General features: G+C 24.4%; 1 protein-coding gene across 2 annotated transcripts; it reads left to right on the forward strand.

Annotated features, from left to right (window-relative positions):
- The first annotated feature begins 1164 nt into the window (after positions 1-1164).
- LOC145844631 (dynamin-1-like) lies at positions 1165-26835 on the forward strand. Of its 2 annotated transcripts, XM_082952030.1 has the most exons (25): positions 1165-1283; positions 1938-2028; positions 3610-3686; positions 5559-5708; positions 6636-6839; positions 7774-7872; positions 9541-9701; positions 10040-10182; positions 10876-11011; positions 14450-14584; positions 15050-15121; positions 17021-17107; positions 17300-17370; positions 17661-17712; positions 18718-18744; positions 19612-19722; positions 20266-20405; positions 21016-21130; positions 22400-22552; positions 23111-23164; positions 24065-24131; positions 24191-24237; positions 24482-24570; positions 24866-25066; positions 25897-26835. In XM_082952030.1, exons 1-25 carry the CDS (start codon positions 1211-1213, stop codon positions 25937-25939), a joined length of 2598 nt encoding a protein of 865 aa, XP_082808156.1. In that variant the 5' UTR covers positions 1165-1210; the 3' UTR covers positions 25940-26835. The 2 variants fall into 2 exon arrangements, with proteins under 2 accessions (XP_082808156.1, XP_082808157.1); XM_082952031.1 differs by lacking the exon at positions 18718-18744.
- The last annotated feature ends 1060 nt before the right edge of the window (positions 26836-27895 follow it).

Consider the following 27895-nt stretch of genomic DNA (forward strand, 5'->3'; position numbering starts at 1 on the left):
ACTAAAAATCTATCTCTTCATTCAATTTTGTAGCGATCTTTAAAAAACTTCAATTTTATCTTTATATTATTTATAAACAATAACTTTTTTATTTAGACATAATACTTTATTTTTTTCATTTAAAATAAAAACATTTTTTATCTAAGTATTCTATAAAAAGTTATGTAAAAATTTTAGATATGTAAATTATTAAACTAAAAACAAATATAAATTTTAAGTGGTTTTTTAAGTTTCCAAATTTATACAGTCAATAAAAGAGTTATGGTTTGTATTGGAAGTTTTTCAAAAAATGATTTATTCTCAAAAAACAATTGAAATTGTTTTGACACTGACTTATATTTCACAATTTAACATTTTATTAAGAAGCCAATTACATTTTTGTAAAAAAGTTGTACTAACTATGCCCTCAAGTACTCACAGTGTAGCTACAAGACTACTGGAATATATCACAATTGTGGTCAATGGATTAAATTGGATAAAGATCTTTAATTCATCAAGTCTCACACCATATATTTTTAAAATAATTTTGATCAGTTTTAATTATTTAATCAATAAAAAATAATTTTTGTTTTTATTTTTATTTTCGTTAAATAACAAACTTAATTCTAAAAAATGGTATGCACTCTTTTAAAAACCCATTTCTGCTAATATTAACCATGACAAAAATAGGCCACAATTGGCACTACACCATCTCCAAAAGATTTCAATTTTTATGATCGTATATGCTCACATTTTTCTTGTTGCTTTTTCTATAAGAGCAACCCTGAAAATGCAAAAAAACAGGTATGTTGTTAACAAATTAAAAAAGGAGAAGTAAAATTACTATAAAAAAACATATTTCATATCTTAAGATATATAAAAGCAAACATTAGATGAACATAAACTGTAAAGTATGACATGTTTTAATAAAATCTGTAGATATATGTGCTTAAAAGTATAAAAAAGAAAAACTATTTTATTATTTCCTAATTTTTAAAGTATGTAAATTACTCAGCTACAATCATTAATTCTCACACTAATAATTTCCAGATATTTGTAATAGAAAATTTAAAAAAAGTAAATAATTGCATAAAATAAAAATATAGAACTAAAAATTTTTTTAAAAGTTAAATAAAAAGAAGAAGAAAACTTAACAACTACTTAAAGCTAATTACATAATCTTCAAGCAGTTATAAGTTTAATAAGTTTTTAATAAAATTGACCAAACAAAATGTCTGGAAACGCGGGAATGGAGCATCTCATTCCGATGGTCAACAAACTGCAAGATGCATTTGCTCAAACAGGTAATTTATATTATATTTTGGTCATTTAAATGTACTGTGGTATAGTTGTAGTGGAAGTTGTAACCAGGTTATTTGTTTGAAGTTTCAATCAGGTAGTTTAAGTTGTATAAACATGCTTGTTTTCTATATAAATGATAATGTATCCAAACATTTTTTGTTGTTTTATTATTGTTTCGTTGGTGTATTTCAAATTATCAAAATATTTGATATTAAACCACATGCGTTATTTTAATTATTAATTCCTAACACTTAATTTTTATTTAATAGGGAGTTAGTATAACCACTAAATTTATTTCTGGATGCATATTAGTTTAAATGGTTAAATCTATGCTGTTGTTTTTGAAAATTAATAGTTTTTAATTTTACCTTAAACATATTTTTAGTAAAATAAATATTTAAAGAAATATTTTTGACCTGGAAATATAGATGTTGATCTTTAATGTTTTAGGTTTGTAATTGTTATTCAATAAAATATGATAAAAATAATATCAGGTAAAAGTTTATTTTTTTTTTTACTTTTTATTTTATTTTATTATGGTTTCTTGACTTAAGTATAATAAATGAAAATTATACTGGTAAAAGTTATTGATTCATTATTTTTTTTCCCTTTAATTTTGTAATATCCTTTAATTAAAGCATAGTAAAATTATTTAGGTGGAAATTTGGACATTGACCTGCCCCAGATAGCCGTGGTTGGAGGACAGAGTGCTGGTAAAAGTAGTGTGTTGGAAAATTTTGTTGGAAGGTTTGTTCATTTTATATTAGAAGAAAAAATATAAACAGTTTAAAATTATTTTTGTTAGCAGACTTATTGGATTTTGTTTTTACAGTTTTTCAAATCAAAGTATAAAAAACTTTATGCAAGTATAGTTTCTAGTTTCGTTCTAAGTATGTTTATATTAACTTATTGTTTGTTAGGGAAGAATAATAGGTTTATATTCATAACTATAATAATAGTTAAATTTGGTGAATTATTTTGTTGAACTAATGTAACTTATAAGTTTAAAGCTTTTGTTGTTTATAGTATTTTTTTTTTTTTTGTAAGAGAATAAATAAAAGCCTAAGCTTTATTTTAAATAAATTTTGTAGCAATAGGTATTTTAAACAAAAATAGTAAAATCACTATAAGAAAACTAAATTAATGTGCATATATCTTTTAAACATTATAAAAAAAAAGAATTAAGTATTTATAGCAATAGTTTTATGTTCAACTTTTCATTGATTGTGTAGTTTTTTCTTTAAAATAACTAAAACTTTTGCTATAAAAGTTTATTATTTTCTGTTTTTCTAGATATAATTTGATAAAATTATAATTATTTTCTATAGTTTAGTATGTATTCATAAATGTTTAGGTTAAAAAATGAGTGTAGTTTTAATAATTTGTTGTAAGTAGTTTAAAACTTGTAAGAACATATAATTGGTTAATATCTTTAAAAAAAAGTAAATTGAATCAAATTGATGAATTAAAATTTGTTAATATAATTTTTAGTGTCTTTAAATCATCTGAAGCATCACAATTTAAATCTATAAACAAATTTTATTACCAAATTTATTATAATTTTCAAAGGTTTCAAATTGTATTTAATAAAAACTAGCATCTAAACTTTAAGAATGTTTAATACAAATATATTTCGAAAAATTTTGAAACTAATTTATGAAATTAAAATTATTAGTTTAGCTAACTTTTTCACAATCTCTAGTACAATATTTTGCAGTTTTCATATAACCTTTTTTCAGTAATTTAAAAAAAAAGAATTTTAGAAACTTGTGGTCCTATTCTAGCATAAGCTGAAAATTGTAAGTTTTAAAAAACAAAAAAAATACAATTTAGAGTTTAGTTGTTTAAAAATATGTTATATAAACTTTACGATTAAACAAAGAATAAACTATACAAACTTGAATAATACTGCTGTAAGTGAATATTTATTCAAAAATAGTCTAATTTGATTAATTAGTTTAATAAAAGAGTTTGACTCTTAGTTTAAAAACACTTTAATTGTTATCAGCTTTGATATATGAAACAATAGATTTACTTAACATAAGCATAGTGATATAAAGATGATAAATTTTTATGAAACTATAGAAGCCTATAAAAGTCAGATCGGACTACTAAGTTTTTTAACTTTAAAATATATTTTTCGTTTAACCGAATACTTTTTATAGCTTTATAATTACTTATAGTAAAAACAATTCTCTTTGATAAATATATTAGTTTGTTTATCAAAACTGTATAAAACATGCTTGAACAATATAACTGAAGTAAATTTTATATAAATGGGTGTTAACTCAGCAATAAATAGTATATTTCAAACTCACAATTTTACAGGGATTTTTTACCTCGTGGATCTGGTATAGTCACGAGGAGACCATTGGTTTTGCAGCTCATCAACGAGCCTAGAGGAGGTATGTTTCATATAACTTCTTAATTAAAAATATTTAGTATTTGTTTAGTTATTTATTAAAAGTAACTAGTTCAAGTTATTGCTGACTGAAATGAATTATAGTTTTTAAATTTTGTAGATTTGATAGAAGTTTTAGTTGTTTTAGATCTTAGCTTTTTTAATAAACAGTTTTTTGTTTGTTTTACTCGAACATGTTATTAATTTTTTTAAAGTTTTCTCAGTATTGTAATTCTCTTTCGAAGTGTCTATGCAATTTTATTTCTTGATTTGTCAAAATTCATGTTTTATAAGTTGAAAAAAATTGCTAAGTGCTTTTTGTGCATACACATCAAACTTTAATCGCTTAAACATAAGTTAATTTTTTTATAACATTAAATAAAAGTTCTCCTTACTAAAATCCATTTTACATATTAAATGTTCGGTTTGTCATATATTTAAATAGTTAAAATCCTCACTCCTAATTTTTAACTAACAGTTTTAAAATTGTTTATTTATTTGAGTTTATTTTTATCAATTTAATTTATTACTTTGATGTATTTTATAGCTTTTTTTTAATACTTTATTTTTTACAATGTTTCATAAACTAAGCTTGCTTAATATAATTTACGTTCAATTGTCTTTTGATGTCAAACTTATTTTGATATTTATTTAAATACTGAAAAAATGCTTTAGTTTTGATTTTAATTCAAAGTTTTCCAAATAGACAGCTTGCAAAGTATCAACTTTAGCTGATTACATTATAGTAATTTTTATGTTATCTAAATCTTCAAAAACTAAGTAAATTTTAAAAATAATGATATAATAAGCAATTATATAGACTGATTATGTTGTAATTCTTGTCAATTAAAAAATTAATTAGAACTTTTACTACATTATTATAACATATAGCTAGTATTACTTTTTAATATACTTTATAAGTGTTTAAAAAAATAATCTAAAATTTAGTTATCGAGATCATGTATATCACAGTATTGATCAATTAAACTATTTGAGCAGTTTAATAAATTTTTTGTAAGCATCGTAATTGTAAAGTATTATATTGTAATTTAAAAAAAACTACTTATAAAATACATATTTAAAGCTTAGTTTTACTTGAATTAATTATTTGCATTAATAAAAAAATATCTATAGCTTTGGTGCCTCAGTTTTAACACATTCAATACTAGAAAAGGTATTTAGTTTTATATTTGTTTTTATTTATACAAAAGAAATGATTTTGATGTTATTTATATCTTAATATTAATAATTGCTGTATGCTAAATGAAATTTTTAATATATTATTATTGTTTGTTAGCCTATCAATTAAGTTATAACTTAATACACAATGTAAGATGTTGTAAATTTTATTTTGATGTATTTAAAGTTTCAAAAAACATAGACAGACTGTCCGATATAATATTTTTTTTTAAACAAATCAACTGACTGTATACTTGTTAAGATTTCTTTATATTTCAAATTGATCATTGAGTTGAAACTTGTTTTGAATGTAAATTGCTGCGCATATTAATTTAAACATTTAATAGACCCCAGAAGCAGTTTTATACCAAGTGTAGTTGAAAAAACAATTTTAACAATTTTCAAAAAACTATTTTTAACAACAACTAAGCATTAAGTTCGGTTTTCTTTGGTGTTTGAACAAGAATTTTAAAGAGTATCACATTAGGTGTACGTTAAAATAGCATATTCAAAAAATGCGGATTGAAATATAAACATTCTTTTTGTCAACTTTACATGAAGTAGATATTTCAGACTATTTTCCTCCAATGTAACGACTTTTTTATTCTGATAAAAAAAATTCTGGAAAAATAAGTGCATCCATTGGCAAGCATTCTTTAAATTATCTTCCTAATATTGAAACACATAACTTTTTCAGAATGGGGAACATTTCTGCACGATCCATCCAAAAAGTTCACGGATTTCAACGAAATTCGGCGGGAAATAGAAGCTGAAACGGACAGGGAAACTGGAAGCAACAAGGGAATCAGCAGGAGACCCATCAACCTGCAAGTTCACTCTCCCCATGGTTTGTTTGATTGACTAGAAATATTTAAATTTTAAAGTTGGGGTTATTTAACTCGTAATTCTGAAGGAACATTACAAAAAAAAAATCATTCATCAGTTGCTTTGTTTAATTAAGTCGTGGTTAGTTTGATAAATCAATTTGTTTTGATATTTTAAATCATCTAGAAAGTTTAAGGTTGTAACCAATCTGTTTTGCTAAGGGTAATTAAATGGGGATAGATATGGGTAGATAAGATAAATACATCTAAGATACTTAAAAGTAAACAAAAGTTTATTTACAAATATTAAATAATCACATGACACACTAACTAAAACTACAATTGAACACAAGTAACAAGAAGTATCTTAAACTAAAGAAAACGAAGCATTCCAAACTTAAATTTAAACATTTTATAATGCAACATTACGAGCTACACCAAACGATACTGCGAGTAAATGCAAGTAAAATTCCGTTTATAAGCACTGAAACAAATGTAACTCCTTTAAGTAAACTATATTGTTTATTGTTTTAAGAAAATTGTTTTGAGAGTTATAAAATTTGTTTTGGAAAAGCTTTTATTGTTACAAAAAATTCCATATTTATTCACGATCTTTAAAATATTAAAACGAAATGTTAATTTCGTTACAAAGTTTGTTAATTGACCCTCCGGTAGTTAATTATTTTAAATTAATTATTGAGAAGTTTAAATGTTACCAGTTATTATCAATACTTGAAACCGTCTGCACCCCGTTTGAATCAACTGAAAATTAATTACAATTAATTACAGTTAATATTCCTCAACAGTACTCAACCTAAAAACACAACTAATTAAAACGACAAGTAATTAACAAAAATGGATTTTTTATAAACGATTAAGACAAAATGGATAAAAAATTGTTTGTCTTGCAATAAGGTGGTACTTAATTACATTTAAATATTCCCCATCAGTACTCAACCTGACGCTGGTGGATCTTCCCGGCCTCACCAAGGTGCCGGTGGGCGACCAGCCACCTGATATCGAGCAGCAGATAAAAGGGATGATCGCAGAGTACGTTCAGAAGGACAACTGCCTGATACTCGCCGTATCACCCGCCAACACCGATCTCGCCAACTCGGACGCCCTCAAGATCGCCAAGGAGTTCGATCCGCAAGGTTGGGTATTTGTAATTTTCAACCATTTTTTCAAGAATAATTTTGGGATTGTAAAGTTTCAATTCAGTTGTTTTAAGATTGCACACAAAAATTTTCTAGTGCGTTTAAAAAAAATAAAATATTTGATTTTTGTTCTTCTAAAATAATGTACTTTTATTAAAATCTGTCAAATTAAATTTGTCTTTTTTTCTTAAAATTTCTTTATTAAACAGAATAGATTTAAAAAACGGCACTAGTTATAGGTGCTGAAAATTGCTTCTTTATTTCAAATTAGTTTTTAAACTAAAATATATATTCTACTATTGTTGTATTTTTTAAATTTGGAACTGGTACAGTTCGAGTAATTCAAAGTTGCCAAAAAACCTGGAAAACCCTGGAATTCGAGAAGTTTTCAAAAAAAATCTGGAATTTTGAACAACTTTATATGTTAAGTATGTAGTAAAATTTTGATTTCACACAAAAAACTTACCTTATAGATTTTTTTTTTTCATCATCAAGTTTTTTTTAATTAAAGAATACTTTTAATGAAGATTACAATATCTTTTAAATGTTTTTATATTACTTAAAACAGTTTTTTACCTTAAACTCAATTTTGAACTAAAAATAGACCCTAAAACGTGTAATTTCGAAAACCTGAAAGAAATTTTGAAAACCTGGAGAAAATTTGCCAAAAAAATTGGCAACTCTAGTAATTACAAAACTTGATCTTATAAGTTATTAATAATTTATTGATAAAAAATAAGATGTTGTGTAAAAATAGGAACTCGAACAATCGGAGTTATCACAAAACTTGACTTAATAATAAAATGTTTATTTATAAATAAGCTAAAATGTTGTATGAAAATAGGAACTCGAACAATCGGAGTTATCACAAAACTTGACTTAATAATAAAATGTTTATTTATAAATAAGCTAAAATGTTGTATGAAATTAGGAACTCGAACAATCGGAGTTATCACAAAACTTGATTTAATGGACGATGGCACTGACGCGAGAGCCATCTTGGAAAACAAACATTTACCCCTGAGGAGAGGTTAATAATTAGTTTTTAATAATTGGTTGCAACTTTTGATTTACATTTTGTTAAAAGTTAAAAAAAAAGCTAATTAAAGATTTGTTTTATAGAAGTTATTTGTTAGTTTTTATATAAAATCGAAATCAAATGGATGAAATACAATTTCAGTGTGTTTAGGCAATATGAAATATTTTAAATTTTTTATCAATTATTTTTTACAAGAATAGAATTAGTAAAATAATATGAAATCTTAGAAAATTAAGATCAGTTAGATTTTTTATATTTTTTGTCAAAAAACAAATCATCACAAACAACGATTTGTTTTTTATGTAATGAAAAAAGTAACTAAGTTTTATTGCACGAAGTTAAGTAGTCATTTATGTTTGAACATAAATCGATAAAATGTTGTATTCTCAGGTTTTCTCTCTGTTACATTTACTAGTATTTTTATGTAAGTGATTAAAATTTTAGATTTTGTAGCAGTATGAAGTATTTTTAATTTTATATTTAGTGCTGTAAAAACAAAATTTTAATAGAAACTACATATAATAAAAAAATAATGAAACTGAAGTCATTTCTATATTTACATTGTTATATAAAAAGTTCAAAAAATTGTACTTAAATAATTTTTTCCCAATATGAAATCAAACTATATATAAAATAATTTTTTTCAAGTGTTTTAAACGGTATGTTGAAATATTTTTATATTAATATTAGTTTTTTTTAATCAAATTAAAATTTCATAATTTTTACAAATGTCTAGCTTAAATGTACAAATCTGTCGTTTAAATATTTATTTGATAAGTACTCAATTGAAACCAGTATTTCTAAAGAAAGCTTTATTTTTAAAATTCATTAAGCCTATCTATTTTTTTGCTGTTAAAAATAACCTGTTAACGTGTTTAAAACCGTTAAATAACCAATTGAAGTACCTAAAACTTTCATTTATTAGGTATTTTCTCCATATCTAACTAATTAAAATTTTAATGACTAGGTGATTGAACAGGGTGTTTTTATTGTATTTTGTATTGTATTATTTGAAATTTATATCTTTTTGATTTTTGTATAAACTAGAACAGAAAATAAATTTTACTAAATAAATCTTTTACTTTTTGTAGAAATAACTTTGAAAATTAATTTCTTTTAACAAAAGCAACTTTTATCCTAATGAAGTTTTAAGCAAGACTTAATATGTTGTAAACTAACTCATTTAAACTAGAAAGATGATTACTTTTTTATTGTAATTAAATAATGCTTTATGAACTCAGTTTTTATTAAACTTCGTGCGATGCTTAAATATATTTTAAAATTGTCCCATTCGAGTCACACTCAAAAAAAAGTTTACTGTGGAACCACAAATTTATTTCTAGCGATTTGAAAAGTAAGAGCAGCTTCAGTGTGATCAAAGTTTCATTATAAGTCCTAACAGTACAATTTAACTACGTGTTATTCACTTGTTTTAAATAGGGGATATTCATCCCAACTACATCACGTGTTTAATTTACTTGCATTTTATTAAAAAACCTTCAATTCACAATTATTAAGAGATATTTGGATAAGATTAGATAAGAGTATTAATTCAATAATATCAATAGTATTGATATTTATAAAACTTCATTACATTCAACACAGGGTATTTTGAAAATAATATTTGATGTTCAGTATTCAACATTACATTCAACACAGGGTACGTTGGGGTGGTGAACAGGTCGCAGAAGGACATCACGCAGAACAAGGACATCAGGGCGGCGTTGGCGGCGGAGAGGCAGTACTTCCTGCAGCATCCAGCCTACAGGCACATGGTAGACAGGATGGGAACCGGCTACCTGCAGAAGAAACTCAATGAGGTATGAAGAAATAAAATGTAAAGTTTTGTGATAAAGTTCTTATGTTTCTAACATCTAATAAAGATCTAATAATATTTCAAAATGATATATGCAGAAAAAAAGTCAAATAGTTTTGAAATAAATATTTAAAACTGAATTTTTGCGTATGACATACAGAGTATCTCTATATATAAAGTGTAGTGGATTCTTTTTGCAGTGAAAACGATTTACAAAAAAAAAGCATTTGATGAAGAATCTAAAAATCTAAAAAGTCTCATTTTTATCATTACAACTTTAGTGGTACTAAATATTATTTAATTTTAAACCATATTTGCTGAAAATGTTTATTTTTCTCCTAGCAACTGACGGCGCACATCAAGGCCACGTTGCCGCAGCTGAAGAAGAAGCTGCAGGGGCAACTGAACGAAATTGAGAAGGACGTTCAGCAGTTCAAGCACCTGAAACCCAACGACCCGAGCACTAAAATGAGGCTCATGACCAAGTTTGTGATTTATAATGTTTATAATGTGTTGTATTTAGTAATGTTTTCACTTCACAAGTTGTTGTTTTATTTAGAAAATAAATCGTCAAAAAGTTGATAAGTAGTATTATATATTCTTGTTTTATAGCTGAAGCCTCTTTAAAAAGTTTTCTAACTAAAAATGTTTAAAAACAATTATCTTGGTTTGTACAGTCTTTTTAATTGAAATTTTTGCAAAATAAAAAAAATTTTGAAACTATTTTAACAATAATTGAACTACTAATGTAACAACTTTTCAATTATTAATGTAACGACGTTTCAACTACTAATGTAGCGACGTTTCAACTACTAATGTAATGACATTTCAACTACTAATGTAACGACGTTTCAACTACTAATGTAACAACATTTCAACTACTAATGTAGCGACGTTTCAACTACTAATGTAACGATATTTCAATTATTAATGTGACGACGTTTCAACTACTAATGTAAAGACGTTTCAACTACTAATGTAGCGACTTTTAACTACTAATGTAAAGACGTTTCAACTACTAATGTAGCGACTTTCAACTACTAATGTAGCGACGTTTCAACTACTAATGTAAAGACGTTTCAACTACTAATGTAGCGACGTTTCAACTACTAATGTAACGACGTTTCAACTACTAATGTAGCGACGTTTCAACTACTAATGTAGCGACGTTTCAACAGGATGGTGCAGAGCGTGAACGACAATTTTGTGCTGCAAGTTGAGGGAACAGGTGCGTCACTGAACGAGAACGAATTGTTGGGGGGAGCCAAAATTAACATGATATTCCATCAGAGATTCAACTATCAAATACAAAAAGTTTGTTTCTTATTTGAAGCTCACTATTTTAAAGTTAAAACAGGTTTGTTGCTAGCTTTGTTTTTGTTTTGAATCAGTCTTTTCTTTTGAATGGAGAGTTTTTTAGTATTTATATACTTCGAGATAGATTACAACCCAAAATTTTAAGTTTGTGTGTTTTGATTTTTATCAAGTTTTAGAACAGAGTTAGTTTTTTATGGATAAAAAACAAATAAAGAAAAAGTTTACTTTATTGCTAGCTATGGTTCTATTCAGTTCCAGTTTTTTTTTTTTTGAAAGAGTAAATTATTTTTTAACAAACCTTTTTGTAAATACCCTTGTTTATGTTCAACTATCTATTCAAAAAAAAAATTATAACATTTTCTTTTGTACTTGTTGTTGTAGACGTTTTCATGGCTGGGAAGCAGAAGCAAAAGAAGAATTATGAGTAAAAGCCAAATGAATCAGGTTAAAAGTTTGAAACAGATTGTAGTTAAGAGTGTGATTTCGTTGTGAGTTTTGACACAATATATCTTTTTGATCAGAGCAGCTTTGAATGTTTGAAAGAAAAATTGTAAGAAATTTATCATGCGCCTGCTTACTCATTATTAATCAATATGAATTCATTGTTAAATTGCTTAAAATTATTTCTTGATCTTTCATAGTTTTAGTGTATTTTTCATAACGTATCATTGGAAATATTGTTCGTCGAATTTGATAAAACACTAATTAAAAGTTATTTTTTGCAATGTAAAAAAAAGTATGAAAATATTATTTTATTAAAAACGTAATAACAGTTATGTTTGTAACAGTACTATACAGTTTTAGTTTATACATCAGGAAAGGTTAAAGTTAGAACTATGAATCACTTTTTCAAAAATTATACTGTTTAGTGTTGTATACAAGTTTAATTAAACAGTGTACTGAACTTCTAATGGTTTTTTTGTTTCTAAACATTATGATTATAAGTAAAGTTTTATTAAACTGTTTACATGTTTACAATAATAAGTTTTTAAATTAACTAGCAAAAACTATTTTTAAACTGTTTATATAATATGCTGTTTTTTGATTTCAAGAAGGGTAATATATTTTTTACTTAGAATAATTCTAAGGTCGTTATAGTTCTAGGTTTTCAAATTGGAACTAGCTATTATATTGAATAAAAATACAACTTTTTAACTTTTTTATACATATCCGATTAACTATAATACCAATACTTTTCTTTACATGAAAGTTGTTATAATTATCTCACATATGAAAAAATCACAATAGTTATCTTTTTTATGATTATTAAACTATCCGCTCTTAAGTTTGTAAGAATAGTTTTTTAAATAACTAAACAACTAAAACGGCTGTGTTCTTTAGTTGAAACTACTTATTTTTCTTGTTCTAAATTAGAGCTAAAAACAAATTTCAAAACCTAAGCTAAATAAGCATACTTCTTAATATTTGCACTATATTTCTGGGCAGATTTATGTAAGCAATATATTGAATGTACATTTGATTAACAGTATTAGGTACAAACTTGACATAAAAGATGTTTTCCTTAGTATATAAAAACTTTTGTACTCAGATAATTCGAAACTTACTTATTAGTAGACTGCAAAACGTTGAATTAAATTGCTTACAATTTATAGAAGTAGGTTAAACAATAAAATTTATGTGTTTTTTTAGATTGCTTTTCCATCGAAAATTCAATTTTGAATATTACATCTTTTATCTGCTATATTTTAATATAATTTTTGAAATGTCTTTGTAGTTAACTGATTTATAAATATCTCGTTATAAGTAATTAATAAAGTTGTTAGAAGTCTGTATTTTCTTATAAATTATCAAAAGTAATTAAAAAAATATATATAATATTTTAATAAATTAGCACGTATAGAACTTTTCTTCAAAAATCAGCAGTGAATGTTTTTTAGTGCCTGAATCTCTATTACAATCTTCTTTAGTTAAGTATTTTATAAGAAAAGTTAAATTAAAGTTTGTACACGGTACATGTGCATATTACGTTTTTCATAATTCTGTACGGAAATCTAATTAAATAAGAATGCCTTTGTAGAAACAATTAAACTTTGAAAGCTTTTTATATATGATATAGAATAACAAGTTAAGTAGAACATTGTTTTAGCTTTCTAAGTAGGTATGACTTTAATAAAAATGATAAAGTTATATTTTTAATAGTTTAATGTATACAGTTTATTTTTTAATTTAGTCCATCTATCTTATATATACTAATAATGATTTTTTTTCAAGTCGCTGTTTTATGAATTGTTTACTTTTATCAATTTATTAGTAATAAACAAAAAAAAAACATCACTTAAGAAGTACTATCTTAATATTTTATTAGTATTTTATGAACAAGAGTTTTACCTTAGTTAACGAATAAAAATTAAATTTTTGACAAAAATTGTTTAAAATTTATAAATAAAATATGTTTGAAAATAACAAGGGTTTAACAAAAAAAAAGAAAATTCTATAATATTAGTATAAAGTATAATATATCAAAAAGCTTAGGAATAAAGATTAAATATAATCAATATTAGACATATCACTTTTAAATATGATTAGTAGTTATAATCTGAAAGAACTAACTTTCTTGTATTAAAGTAATTTTAATAAGCTTATTAAATATTCGGTTTCGTTAAACTATTTTTTATTCATGTTATTATGAAGAACAATAAGTTGAACACTTAAAGTCTGTTGAGGAACTATTTAATGAAATATTGGTTCAATTTTACATAAATAGTACAGATTAACAATAATAAAAAATAGATGAAACTTCTGAAAACTGTTGAGTAAATTTCAAATAATAAGTGATAATTTAACAAATGATAAGTAATAGTTTAACAAATAAGTAATAATTTAACAAATAAGTAATAATTTAACCAATAAGTAATAATTTAACAAATAAGTAGTAATTTAACAAATAAGTGATAATTTAACCAATAAGTAATAATTTAACAAACAAGTAATAATTTAACAAATAATTATATTTCAACAAATAAGTAATAGTTTAACAAATAAGTAATATTTTAACAAATAGGTAATAATTTAACAAATAAGTAATAATTTAACAAATAAGTAATAATTTAAAAAATAAGTAATAATTTAACAAACAAGTAATAATTTAACAAATAATTATATTTCAACAAATAAGTAATAATTTAACAAATGATAAGTAATAGTTTAACAAATAAGTAATAATTTAACAAATAAGTAATAATTTAAAAAATAAGTAATAATTTAACAAATAAGTAATAATTTAAAAAATAAGTAATAATTTAACAAACAAGTGATAATTTAACAAATAATTATATTTCAACAAATAAGTAATAGTTTAACAAATAAGTAATATTTTAACAAATAGGTAATAATTTAACAAATAAGTAATAATTTAACAAACAATTAATAATTTAACAAATAAGTAATAATTTAACAAATAATAATATTTTAAAGTTGAAAACGGATGAGAAGCAGCTGCGGAAGGAGATCAGGTTGTGCATTCAGAACGTTCGGGCGATCAGGTCGGGTCTGTTCACTCCCGACCAGGCGTTCGAGGAGGTTGCCAGGGGTCAAATTAAAAAACTCATTGTCAGTTATTTTTAAAAATTAGATTAAAAACTTATTGTAAATTTGTTTTTTATGTAGTAAGTTTGCAGTTTTTCTTACCTTTCAGTATATAACTTTAAAAGAAATGCTGTTTTTTCTATTCGTTTTTGAATTTTTTATAAATCTCTAATAAATAAGTATTTATATCCCCCCTGACTGTAAATTGCTTAAAAGTATTCAAGTTTTTTTTTTGTTAAATTCTCATAATTTTTTTTTTTAAATTGATATTGATAAATACAAAACATTATTATTAGATGACCAGCAAACACTAGTCGTTTTTTATTTATATAAATTTTGTTTTACATATTATTCATTTATTTTAGAAACCTGCACTTTTTAAAACAAACCTTTTATTTTTATATTTTGCAATAACTTAAAAATTATTAAAAATGAACAAAATTTAAAAATAAACATTAGTAACTTTATTTGATTATATAATTATTTAAGGAACCTGCACTGTGGTGCGTAGAAGCAGTAGGAAGCGAACTGACTAATATATTGCGGGATTGCAGTGAAGCGGTTAGTTTGTTTATTTAAATATTATAATATTATTTATTGTGTTATTATTTACTTATATTTTGAGGGATTGTAGTGAAGCTGTTTTTTTATTGTATACTACATTTATTAAAAATAGTATTTATTGTGAATTTTTGTTGCTAAGTATAATTGTAAATCATTAAAAGTACTTTATCAACAAACAACCTGTATGATTTTGAACTGCCAATATGCTCTAAATCAGCGGTTCTTAACCAATAAATGTTCCCAAGGTTTAAAAGGTTAAGAACCGCTGCTCTAAATGTTTCTTACTACAAGATAATATAGTATTATAGTATTTTACATCTTCGAATTCTCTTTGTATGTCTTCAGTTTTTTGTGTTTTTTTTTTTGATCTTGTTTTATTAAGTATGTTAAAACATTTAAAAAAGTCTACAATTTTTTTAGTTTAGCTCTTTATTTTTGCTTGAATTTTTAATCCGTTTTCAACAAACCATAAAGTAATAACTGCTAGTATAAATAATTTGATGCAAAAGAACTAAACATATTTTGACGAACCTATAAAACTTAATTTAAATCAATTTATATTTAATAAATTTGCTGAACATGAATGAAATTTATTTAATTTAAATTTCATAATTACATCATAATCTATAATTCTTTAGCATCAAAAACATTTATTTTACATCTATTATTTTATACGTTGATTTAATAAGGTTTTATAATAAAGTAGAAATACGAAGCCAAATTGGAATACTCAACTACTTCTTTGATAATGAAAAGTGTTATATTTACTTTTTTTATTATATTTATATAACTAAGTATGTACTTTTAACTTGATTCAACTAAACTTAATTATATAATTTTTATAGAGTTTTTCTTTGAGTATTACTTTTATTATTTTCTGCTAAGTAATTAACTTTTTTCCAATATACTTCTAGTTAATTTATAAATATAAAGTGATATATGTTAATTAAGTAATTTTTTTGTAAGGAGAACAAACATGAGTAATAAACTTTTTATTTCTAATAAATTATTATTGTCTACTATTCTATTAATAGCTTTGTTCATCAAATAACTACAAAGCATTTATTTTTAAACTAATAAAGTTTGCATTGATATTTAAAATTTTAGAGTAGTATGAATTTGCAGGAGTTTTATAATATATCTAAATAAGTTATCAAGTTTTTAACAATTAAATACTATTCTATCCGGTTTTTAAGCAGAGGAATTATTAGGCAAACTGTAATTGTTCTGCTATTATAAAAAATAAAGAATAACCTTAAAGGTTAAACTTTTTTGTGACTACTTTGTAGGTTAAACTGCTCAAAAAGCACTTAAAAGATAAAAGAGCAGTTTTTATGTAACCGAGTATAAAATTATACTTCAAACACTTATTAAAGGGTTTGTAAAACCATAGTTTATATTAGCCTATCAAACTTTAAAATATGTTCAAAAGAGTATTAAATGTTTTGATATGTCTCACTTTTTTTGTTTAGTTGTTTTTTTTTTATTCATAATTGTTTTTATGAATATTTTAGTTATTTTAAGACTAACACGTCGGTTTTGATAAGCAGCAAATTTTATTTTCATCTAAAAAAAAATAAAAAAAACGTAAATTTTTATGAATTATAAATTAACTAAGATGAAGCAATGTTCAAGGGTAATACTATTTTTAAATTTTCTTCAAATGAAACAACTTTATTATGCTTTTTAATCAATATTTTTTGGACAACATGCCAGCATATTTTACTGCAGTAAAAGTAAAGTTAAAAGTTCTGTTACACATACAAGTAAAAGTACATCAAAAGTATACACTTTGTTTTATTTAAATTGACACTGAAACATAATAAATAAATTTAAATTAAAAAAGTACATTGAAAATTTTTAATGTTTTTATTTTAATCAATATAACAAACATAGATGAAATCTCACCCTATGCTGAGAGAAGAAACGGACCGAATTGTAACTGAACATGTCAAAGAACAAGAAGTCAGAACTAAAGACATGGTTTGTTTATTGTGTTTCTTATTAAATGCTAAGTAAATTACATTGTTTTCTTTTTAAAAATTTAAAATTAAGTTTGACCATGGTTTTGTAGTATTTATTAAAAAAATAGTTTGTATTCAAATATTTTAGCATAAAGCTTTTCATATTATTCACTAAATGTGTTGCTTGTATAACAGTAAAGTATTACAACAGATGCAAACAGTGATTGATACCGAACTTGCTTACATTGATACTCATCACCCAGATTTTATTGGAAATGTCAAGTTAGTTTTATTTAATTTGTTGAAAATTTTAAGTTGTTTTGTTTGATTTTTTACTTAGCTTTAACCTCTGATTTATTTGAAAATATTCTAGAAATTTAAAAACATGGTTAAACTGTGATAAACTATGTAAAAACTTGAATATGTTTTTTTTCTATTAAGTTAAGTACGCATTAATTGTTTCTTTTACAAATTTGTTGTAAGCTTAAAATGAAGTTTCTATACAAAAACTTTATTTGAAAAAAAATTCTTGGAACCAAAACTTTATTTTTTATTACAAAAAATATTTACAGCGCTACTGTTTCACAATCCAGATCGAGAAATAACGACCAGTCGAGTAATAAGGTCAGTTTAATTAAATAGTTTTTAACGGTTTTTGTTTATAATATTGTTTAGTTAAATTGTTTTTGTTAAACTTTTAACTAAATAGGTTATATATTGGAATAGCTTACTTACAAATGTAAGTTCAATTAAATACCTCTTGTACGTAACACTTTAATTTTGAGGTTTTCTAACCACTAAAATTTTTTAAATTATCTTATTTAAATTCTTGTTTACGTTCTACAACAATAGCCATTAATACTTTTAAACTTAAGTTTAAACAAAATATTTTATACATCAATTTTACTTGTTTTTAGTACATCAGTTTCTTCAGGAAAAGTTACACTTAATATTGAAAAAATAAACTGACCCTTGCACAACGTTACAAAAAATCAAATTTGTTTACTTAAAACATTTTATTTGTTTAGTATGCAACAAAATAAACGTTAAATATATTTTACTGCATAATTTTTTTTGTTAATCTTTATTGACATAATTTTGCTTGGTCTTGTAGCTTATTGCTTAGTTTTAATAATATTTATTATTTATTCTGTTCTAGCATGCTGTATACATTAATTTTCTATCTTGGTTATTAGGAATATTTAAGACAATTTGCTACGTACTTAGTTATGTAAAAATTATGAGAATTTTAATTTTAAATCTTTTCTAAAGCTATATTAAGTAATTCTCTTCCTTATTTATTAGTAATTATTTAAAACAATGTATCAAATTATGTTAGATTTTTGCTAATCTTTTAAAAATTTGTACGTATGTAGGTTAACTTATACAACTTTTTTGCTTTACTATGCATACTGTTTTATAAGCTGAAAAATCAGTTTTATTTTTAACTGTTTGAAATTAGCGATAATTACCTTAACGAATCAAAAGTTATGCATTCTTTAATTTTTCTAATTATTAGATAGTTGTTAATTAAGTGAAAATATAATTTAGAGTATCTTTAATTTTCTTTTTTTCGTAATTACTAGTTTTTCTATTTATTACTTAGTTGTTAATTAAATGTTAATTTAGAGAACGATGGACCACAATAATCACCAGGTTAGTAATATGATTAAAAATTAATACTAACAATTAAGTAGTTAATTTGTTTGAAAATTTATTTTTCTGTTTAAATTGCTTGCATGTATAATTCACAATTACGTTGTTTTAAAGTTTAATAAATTAAATAAATTGTTTTTTTAATGTCTGTTTACAGTATTAATGTTGCACAACCAACAATTCATTGAATATTAAGGTTATTTTCGACTTATTAAAACGTATGGAGAGAAGTTTCTATATGCTGTAACAACTTTAAAAGCATGCAACAATAACAAAATTTTTCAATTTAAATAAAATATAACTGTTAGCATTTAGAAAACAGTTTAAAATTTTTACTTTTCTACTGCATGGTTTTATTCAATGCATCATTTTTATTTTATTTTTTAAAGCTTATTTTTTAAGTTGTAATGTTTTAAGTCTTATAGTTTTTAAGTGTACTTTTAATATAGAATTGTCACTCAAACTCTTTTTTATAAAACTCTTATTACCATAATAAAGTTATTTAATAAGTTTTTATAAATGCATATATGCTGAAACTTTAGGTATGTTGGTAAAACTTTAATAAAAAAAGTTATGTTAAAATTTCATAAAAATAGTTTACAGTAACTTTTAAAGTATGTTGAGATCAAAAAAGCCCAATTCGCACGGTTTTATTTTTTATGTTACAAATTGTTAACTACGGCTATCAATTGTCTTTTCAGTTAAATGGTTGATTGCATTTTGAAATATTATTTAATAAACATGCTAAAAAAAGGTTTCAGTTAAATTTTAAGGTTTAATTTTTAAATAAATATGTCATCAGATGCTTATAGAAAGGTTTCAGTTAAATTTCAAGGTTTAATCTTTTTTAAATAAACATATCATCAGATGCTGAAGAAAGGGTGGCTGATGCTACACTCGAAAGGCGTCATGTCCGGAAGCAAGGAGTTCTGGTTTGTGCTCGACACAGACACCCTCACATGGTACAAAAACGAAACTGTTAGTACTATTCTTATTTGTTTCTGTTATTTAATAATTTATAATATGACAGCAATGGTTGAAATAATTAAAAAATATGTCTTTTTTCTCAAAAAATGTAAATTTAGTGTTTTGTCGATTATCTTGAAAAACGTTTAATCTTCACAAAGTTGATTTTAAGGCACCTCTTTTTTAGCTAGTAATTAATCTGTGTAAATGAGAGCATTTATCTTTAGATTTTTTGAAACAAAGTGCTTTACTTGAAGGTTTAATAAAAAATCCATTTTTTATGTTTCATGTCAGTATTTTTTTATCAACTAATAAATGAGTTAGCATTAAAATACTTATTCAATGTAGATATTTTATTTACAAGTGGTTTTTTTACGGCAGCAACTGTATACTTATGTATTTAGAGTAAAATATATCTCGTTTGCTTAACTTAAAAATTTTCAGAAACTAATTTTGTTTAAGTATGGTCGTAAAAAAATTACAATTTTTGTTTTCTGACACTTAGTCGAATCCAATAAATTTTATTATTAATATTATAAATAACATCCCCCACAGCAAGACGAGAAGAGATACGCGATGTCGTGTGAGGGGTTGAGCTTGAAAGAAGTTGAAAAGGGGGGATTCACCCTGGGAAGTTCCAAGCCTTCATTTGTTTTGTTCAACGAAAACGGAAGAAACGTGTGGAAAGACAGCAAGTTTGTTTTTACCAACTACTTTAAGACTTAGTAGGGTCCGCATTGTATTTTAGAGCTTTATCTTAGCTACCAGACACTTTTCACCACTTATAAAAGTTAAAGTAACTTTTGAGATACATAGGATCAAAGTCTATGAGCTTAATAGGTTTTTCATATTAGGTGCGAATCAAAAGTGCAAAAGTGGTGTTTTATAATGTTTAGTATTTATTAAGTCGGTATGAAAAGAGGAAGCTCACCTTGTTTATTTGATAAATGACTTAGTATATATTTTTGACTCAGAGCAACGAACTTCTTACTTTTTTTCTTGTATTTCTATCATCAAATGTATGTTCGAATTTAAAAATGTTCTTATTAAATGCATCTTTACTTATATTAATTTAAATTGATCTGTTTCAATAACATTGTAAAGTAGTAAAAGATTTAGTATTATTGTTTTCGTTCTAAACTCTTTCATGTAGGAGAGAGACCTATTTATTTCACACAACCGCTTTAGGTACAATTAATAATTTAATTTTTTCTACTTGTTATAAACATGTTATTATCGTAATTCAACATGCTGTACACCCTCATTGAATAAATGCTTCATAATTTTTCATCGATTTATATTTAGATCAATCGAGTTAGCAGCCGAGAATGAGGACATACTAGACGATTGGAAACATTCGTTGATAAGGGCTGGTGTTCATTTGATTGGCGAAAATTCTGATGAAAATGCCGATAAAAAAGTAAATATTTGTTGCCCATATTTATTCTTATAATTCAGTTTAAAATGTTTGTAAGACCTGTTCTTTTTAATCTTTTACTTTTAAAATTAGGTACAAACTGAATCGTTAAAAACTCATATTTTTTATTTTGATGGAAATACATATTTTAAAGCTTTTCAACCAAGATTAAAAGTTACAGTTGTAATATTTTTAATTTTTATGTTGTTCCCATTTTTTTATATTATATAGTTGCTAAATATAGGTTATAAAAAGCAATCGAAATAAATTATGTTTTTTTTAGTTATTGTTAAGTTATAACTTTTTTGTATTTAATGTTCTTTAGAAGTTATTATATGTTATATATAAGTATTGCGCATTAACTAGATAAAACTTTCAGCAATTAAAGATTAAGTTCATAGTAAATTATATTTTCTAGGTGACAGTAACACAACTTTTTGATTAAGATTAACTTATACTTTTTTTGCTAACAATAATTCTATACAACAATTATTACGAGTATGCATTTTTATTTATATCAACACCAACACAATACTGTTTGTTTAATTTTCAGTAATGTTTTCACACCTACATGCTTAATTTTTAATAAACAAAATACAAAGTTTGAAAAAAATACTTACCACATAATGTTATAAGTAGTAAAAGTAAATTTTTATAAATAGTTATTAGCTTTCAAAAGTTTAACAAGATTCCCTAAATTTACTACCTAAAAATTAAAATTTATATCTCTAAATAGTTATTATTATTTAAATATAGATTTAAAAGTATAAAAGATGTTTGTTTTTTGATTAAGATACAATAAGTTTTGTTAACTTTACTTGAGGAAGTTACTTTTTTTGACATAATATAACATATAACAGCAGTAATCAATACACAATTAAAGAAAGAAATACAAGATTTATCTAGTTTTCGATTATGTGAAATCTAATTAATTATATAAGTTCTTATTAATAGTGAAGTTCTTGTTATTAAAACAGACAAATGTTTTTTTATAAAAAACACTTTTTAACCGGGTACATAGTTGTCTTAAAACAAAAGAATGATAACTTTACAACCATCGTGTAAATGAGTTTGATTTTATTTAGCCAATCAGGAGACGACTACCATCAATGAAAACGTTTCTACAGTTGTACTTCAAATATTTTATAAATTAAGTTATATTAGCAGTCTGTTAGTTTACACGCACATAAGTCAGGGTAAAAATAAACAACCGAGCAAACAAAGTTAAGACACTCGATTCTTTACAAATACCAATATTTTTTGATTCAACAGTCGGTGGGCGAATCGGACGTGGTCAACTTCGACCCGACGTTGGACAAGAGGGTGGAGAACATCAGAAACTTGGTGGACAGCTACCTGTCCATTGTCAGGCAGAGCGTGAAGGACATCGTCCCCAAAATAATCATGACCCTGATGGTCAACAATGTCAGTATTGTTTGATTTTTATTGCAAAGTTTGTTGATACTTCTATTTTTACTGATTTTGTGATTAAATGAGCTTGAATTTTTTAAATTTCATGTTAAAGTAATCAGAATTAAAAGTGTTCTTTACAGTAAAAAACTTATAAGTAGTTAGTTTTTATTGAAACTTAATCCGAAAATTTATAAAAGCCTTATGATAAATGAGTACATGCTTAGCAACAAAAATCATAACAAAATAGATTTTTTATGGTCTATTTTTTCTTTTTAAATTTAATGCTGTTATCATTATTTTAAATTTTTTTGACAAATCAAATTAATTTTTCGACAATACTAAAATCAATTTTTGCCAATTTTGTAAAGAAAAGTTTAGATTTGTGTGTTTTACTTTGAATTTAAGAAATACACTATAAACTCTTAAAAGTGTAAAAAATGTAATAAGTTACATTTTTTGTCAAAGTTTAATTTGTTTTATACGCCAAGGTTGACCTTTTAATTTTTTCTATGAACGTTGATTTTTAATTTTATTTATGAAACTTACCAAACGTAATAATATTTTTTTCAGACAAAAGAATTCTTGAGAACTGAAATTCAAGCTCACATCTACTCGGCTAATGCGGTTAGATTTTTATATAGTAAACTACAATTATGATAATAAATAAACAATTATAAAAGCATGAACTAATAAAGTATCAACTTTTAATGAGTAGTGTATTGAGTACACGAGTTTTCAAACTGCTACTTTTTTTGTAGTTATTAGGTAGCAACTAACTGCATTAGTGATTATAAATTAGTTATGTTTAAGTGCAAATGTAGTTTTTATTTTGATTATTCATTAATATGTTGAAAATTAACTCTGATGTACTAAAAAGTATCCATTCTTTTTTTACTTTGTTAAATTACATTAGTAAGCTTAAAAAATAAGAACGTGCTTTAAAACGACTAAATAATTAGAATTAGGTAGTCTTTGTTTTATAGTTTTTTTTTTTTAATGAATAGTAGTTGTATTTGCAATTACTTATATTTGACCAATTTGTTTTATTAATGCTTAATTGTTTTTCTCCGTCTAATTTATACAGACTTAGATATTTAAGCTTTTTTTTTTCTAATAACTTTAATAAAAAATGCACATAATTACAATAATTCAAAAGTAGAAACCTTTTCAATTCAGTTGTTCACAGTAAGAGTTGCGTTGACTTTTTATTGATTTAATTGCAAAATTTTAAATAAAAGCTCTACGCACTGGTTTACAGCTGTGTTCTATAATTACACGCTTTTACATCGTAAAACTTCTAAATATACACTTTGAATACACATCTAAATAAGACAAATTGAAAAATAATTTATGTACAAAATTTTTTTTAGAGTTTTGTAACACGTAAAAATTATATTTTAAGTAATTCAAACAAGTTTTAAAGACAACTTGTTTGCTAATTTAACAAAGGTTTTATTAAATAATAAACACAACAATTTTAAATTATTAAATAACCAATAAAATGATACAAGCAAATATTTTCAGGACAACTTGATGCAAGAGGCTCCTGAAGAGAAAGAGAGAAGAGATGTCTTGCTTAATATGTACAAAGGTTTGAAAATAATATTTAATATAATAAATATGGTATGTAACAATGCAATTTGCACACAGGTTTAAAAGATGCGTTGAACGTGCTTGGTAATCTCAATTTGATGAAGGTTTGTTGTTGTTGTACATTTAATAAAAAAAAATTAAATTGGTTGTATTTTTCTATGTGAGCAAACTTATAGGATGTTAAAGCATATCGTTGTGAAAAATTGCTACATAAAACTTACTTGAAATAAAATCAAACTTATAATTAAGCAAACAGCTTGTTGCACGAAAAGGTTCTTGTAATTTTTTACATGTCTTGTTTAAAATATAACAAAATATTAATTAAAATATTGCATAATAATTGAACAGGTTGAGCCGACACCGCCGCCACTGGCCTCAACCGAAAACAGATTAAATTATTCTTCATCGCCCACTTTCGGAAGCGGGGGATACCCTTCGTTAGTTTATTAAAATTATTGATTAAATAAATAATTAAACAATAAAATAACCCATTGTTAGTTTATTATTGACTGAGTTAATTGAATTAAGTAGTTTGTAATTTTGAATTTTAGTTTTAAGTTTGTAATATTCATTTTGAAGACAAAAATATTTTAATAACTTTTTTAATACAAAAACTTTTGTCTCAGTACCAAGTTGCTTGTTGTAAAAATTATACTGATATAATAAGTTCATGTAAAAAGTTCAATTATTTTTATATTAAACTCATTGTTATAATAAATGTAAATAACTCAGTATGCGGAGCGTCAGTCCGAACAGGAGGCAGCCACCAACGGCGCCACAGAGACCCTCTTTCCAACAACCCCAGTCCGGTTACCAAGGCTACCAGTCCCAACCCCAGCAGGGTTTCCAGTCCAGTTACCAACCGGGCCCGCCCCAAATGAGCGCCCCGCCAATTCCAAACAGACCCGGGTCGAGGAAGCCTGTTCTTCCCAAGTCAGTCGAACTTGTGTTTATCGTATATTTATTGTTATTATTTAAACGATTTGTTACATTAGAATAAAGACTTACCAGTAACTTTAATGAGAAATTAGATACAAAGTTCTGGTGAAAGTTTATCATTTACCGCTTTACTAGGTACAAAAAAATGAATTACCATAAATTTTAGTTGAAAACGGTTAAGTATTAGCTGTACTTCTAAATGCTCTCAAATACAGTTTGGTTTTATTATGATATTGCTTTAAAAATAAATAAAAGTTTATATATTTCAAGCTGTAACAAAGAAGCTTGCTGAAAATTGTCATGAAATGGCTTTATAATTTAAAAACTTGTTTTTAATATTAAATATATAAACATACAAAAATTATAAGTACATGATACTTAATATTTTAAAAGCGCTCATAAATATGTTATATCTCTAAAATAAATATTCATTAACCTTAGTTAAAAGTGTGAAATACTTAATTACTCGCACGTCGCTTACAGTATTATTATTTATACAAATACGAACATACTACGTAGTTGAATAAGTTTATGACGTAAAAGTGCTTTCAAAATAATTTTTAAACGTGTACATTCAGGATTAAATACTTTATTAATAAACTGACTACTTTTGAAGGCTTCTGAAACAATTTTTTAGATTAAACTTGATGTTTTTATACTACAGATGTTTTTGTGTAAAAACTTTATTCCGACTAACGGCGTTTCACTGCTCTCAGATAAATTTAAGAACAGATCTACGGATCTATTTTAATATGAATATCTAACTTAAACTCGAAATACATTATGTGTAAAGTTTGTAAATAAATAATAATACTATTTTACAGGAGACCATCTACAAAACCTACGATTCCACAGAGACCAAGATAAAAACCTCAATAAAAAATATATTTTGGTGGTCGAATAACAACTTGTTTATTTTACACGTGAAAATCAACTTTATTAATTTTGTTTTTCTTTTATATTTTATGCTTATCATTCACTATAAGTTTTTTTTTTTAATTTTCTATACATATATAGTTAAGTTACTGACTATTTTCAAAAAAGCTTACTACATAATAGATTAGATTGTTTTGAATTAAAAAAGTAGACCTTTTTCTTCTTAAAATTGCTTATTGTAGGTAGTGATTTACTTTAAAATTTTAGAGTTTTAACTCAAACGTTATTTCGACTTTGACTGCCCTTAAAGTGGTATTAAAATTTTTATAAAAATTTAATATAAGTACACCGTGTTTTTGTTTTCATTTTCTAATATTATACTTTTACTTGGATTCGAAAGACTTTTTATAAATTGTGTGAATTTGAAATTTATGTATTGTTCTTCCCATTATTTTTTTAATTCAGTGCTGCAATTTACAGATGTACATCCAAAACTTATTGCTTTACTCTTCATTGGAAAACAACATTTTATTTCATCACTTTAATTTCACTCAATAGTACCGTTTGACAAAACATGATTTCCATTAATTTAAAAAAGTTAATGCTTTTGCAATGGATGGAATTTTTAAAGTTTTTTAAATTCTTTTAATTAAATCCATTAGCATAAAACTTTAATTATTTATTTTTGAAAACTAAGTTAGTAGTTTCGATAGTACCGCTTTGTAATTTTGATATTTCTATCCGCTGAGCAGCGCTAAAGATATGAAAGATGTTTTCTTTCAAGTTTTGTCATTCAAGTCTGCTGTTGTTGATTGCATCAGTTGAATTGCAAATTTGTTGTAATTTCTTATTTATCATGATCCAATGCAAGGTGATTTAAATTTGTAATAAAGACAATCGTATAAAAAACGTAAAAGTTGTTTGTTATTTTATTTTATTAAGTAATATTTAAAAAGGTATAGTGTAGATTTTTTTTTAATTTAGTTTAAGTTACAAGTTAAGGTTTATTAAAATAGTTCTACGTTGTAAAAAGCTTACAATATTCAATTTTTAATTAGTTGTTTTATTACTTAAAAATTAACATTTGCTTGTTTAAAAAGTTATGATTTTTTTCTGAGTTTGTTACTTATCTGTTTTTTATAACTTTAGCACTCATAAAAATTTTAGTTTTTAATTTAAGTTTGTAAAACACATCACTATAAATGACATTAAAATAAAACAGTCTTGCATATTAAGAAAATAAATTTACAAAGTGTACAATTATTATTTGTTATCCCTTTTGGATTAAGAAAAAAGCTTTGTTACAAAATATCTTTGAAGTAATAATTTTAATAAAACTTTTAGGTTTTTTAAGTTACTTTTGTTTTTGCTTAGAGTATAGAATTTTTTTATTCAGAATTATTTTAAATTTTATTGTGCTAAAGGTGCTAGTTAAGATGTTATTAAAATGAAGGAATATTTATTTACCTTTAAATTGCTTAAAAAGGAGTTATTTTTGACTTAAACAATGTAAATTTAGTTTAATGTAAAAAAAATTCTAGTTTTTGTTATTTTTCAGCGTATATTTTTTATAATTTTAGCGTTCATATCAATTTAATTTTTCATTTAAACTTTTTTAACAGTTGCATCAAAAAACCTGTAAATCAAAATTTATGCTTTTTACAAATAAGATTTATATTATTAATAAAGCTTTATATTTTATTTTTATCACATTTTTTTCAAGTAATGACTTTGAAATAATTTAAGTTATTTGTTTAACCTTTTTTATACTGAAATATATTTTATACTCTTTTTGTTTACATTTATTTGCATCTGTATACTTCACTTCCTTTAATATAATTTCTTATGCAAATTATTTTTCTTTACATTTTTATCCATATATTAATTTATTGATACCGATTAAAAAGTCAACGCTCAAAATTGTTATCAAAAGGTATAATAACATCT

The sequence above is a fragment of the Thalia democratica genome, chromosome 9 (assembly GCF_965202585.1).
Source record: "Thalia democratica chromosome 9, ktThaDemo2.hap1.1, whole genome shotgun sequence".
Classification (NCBI taxonomy): domain Eukaryota; kingdom Metazoa; phylum Chordata; class Thaliacea; order Salpida; family Salpidae; genus Thalia; species Thalia democratica.

What these genes read in the sequence shown, in the direction of transcription:
- LOC145844631 (XM_082952030.1), top strand. Translation starts at nt 1,211, where the DNA reads ATGTCTGGAAACGCGGGAATGGAGCATCTCATTCCGATGGTCAACAAA. An exon ending in ACATCTACTCGGCTAATGCG is followed by an intron (nt 23,165 to 24,064) that starts GTTAGATTTTTA and finishes AAATATTTTCAG; the next exon opens with GACAACTTGATGCAAGAGGC. An exon ending in GGAAGCGGGGGATACCCTTC is followed by an intron (nt 24,571 to 24,865) that starts GTTAGTTTATTA and finishes TAAATAACTCAG; the next exon opens with TATGCGGAGCGTCAGTCCGA.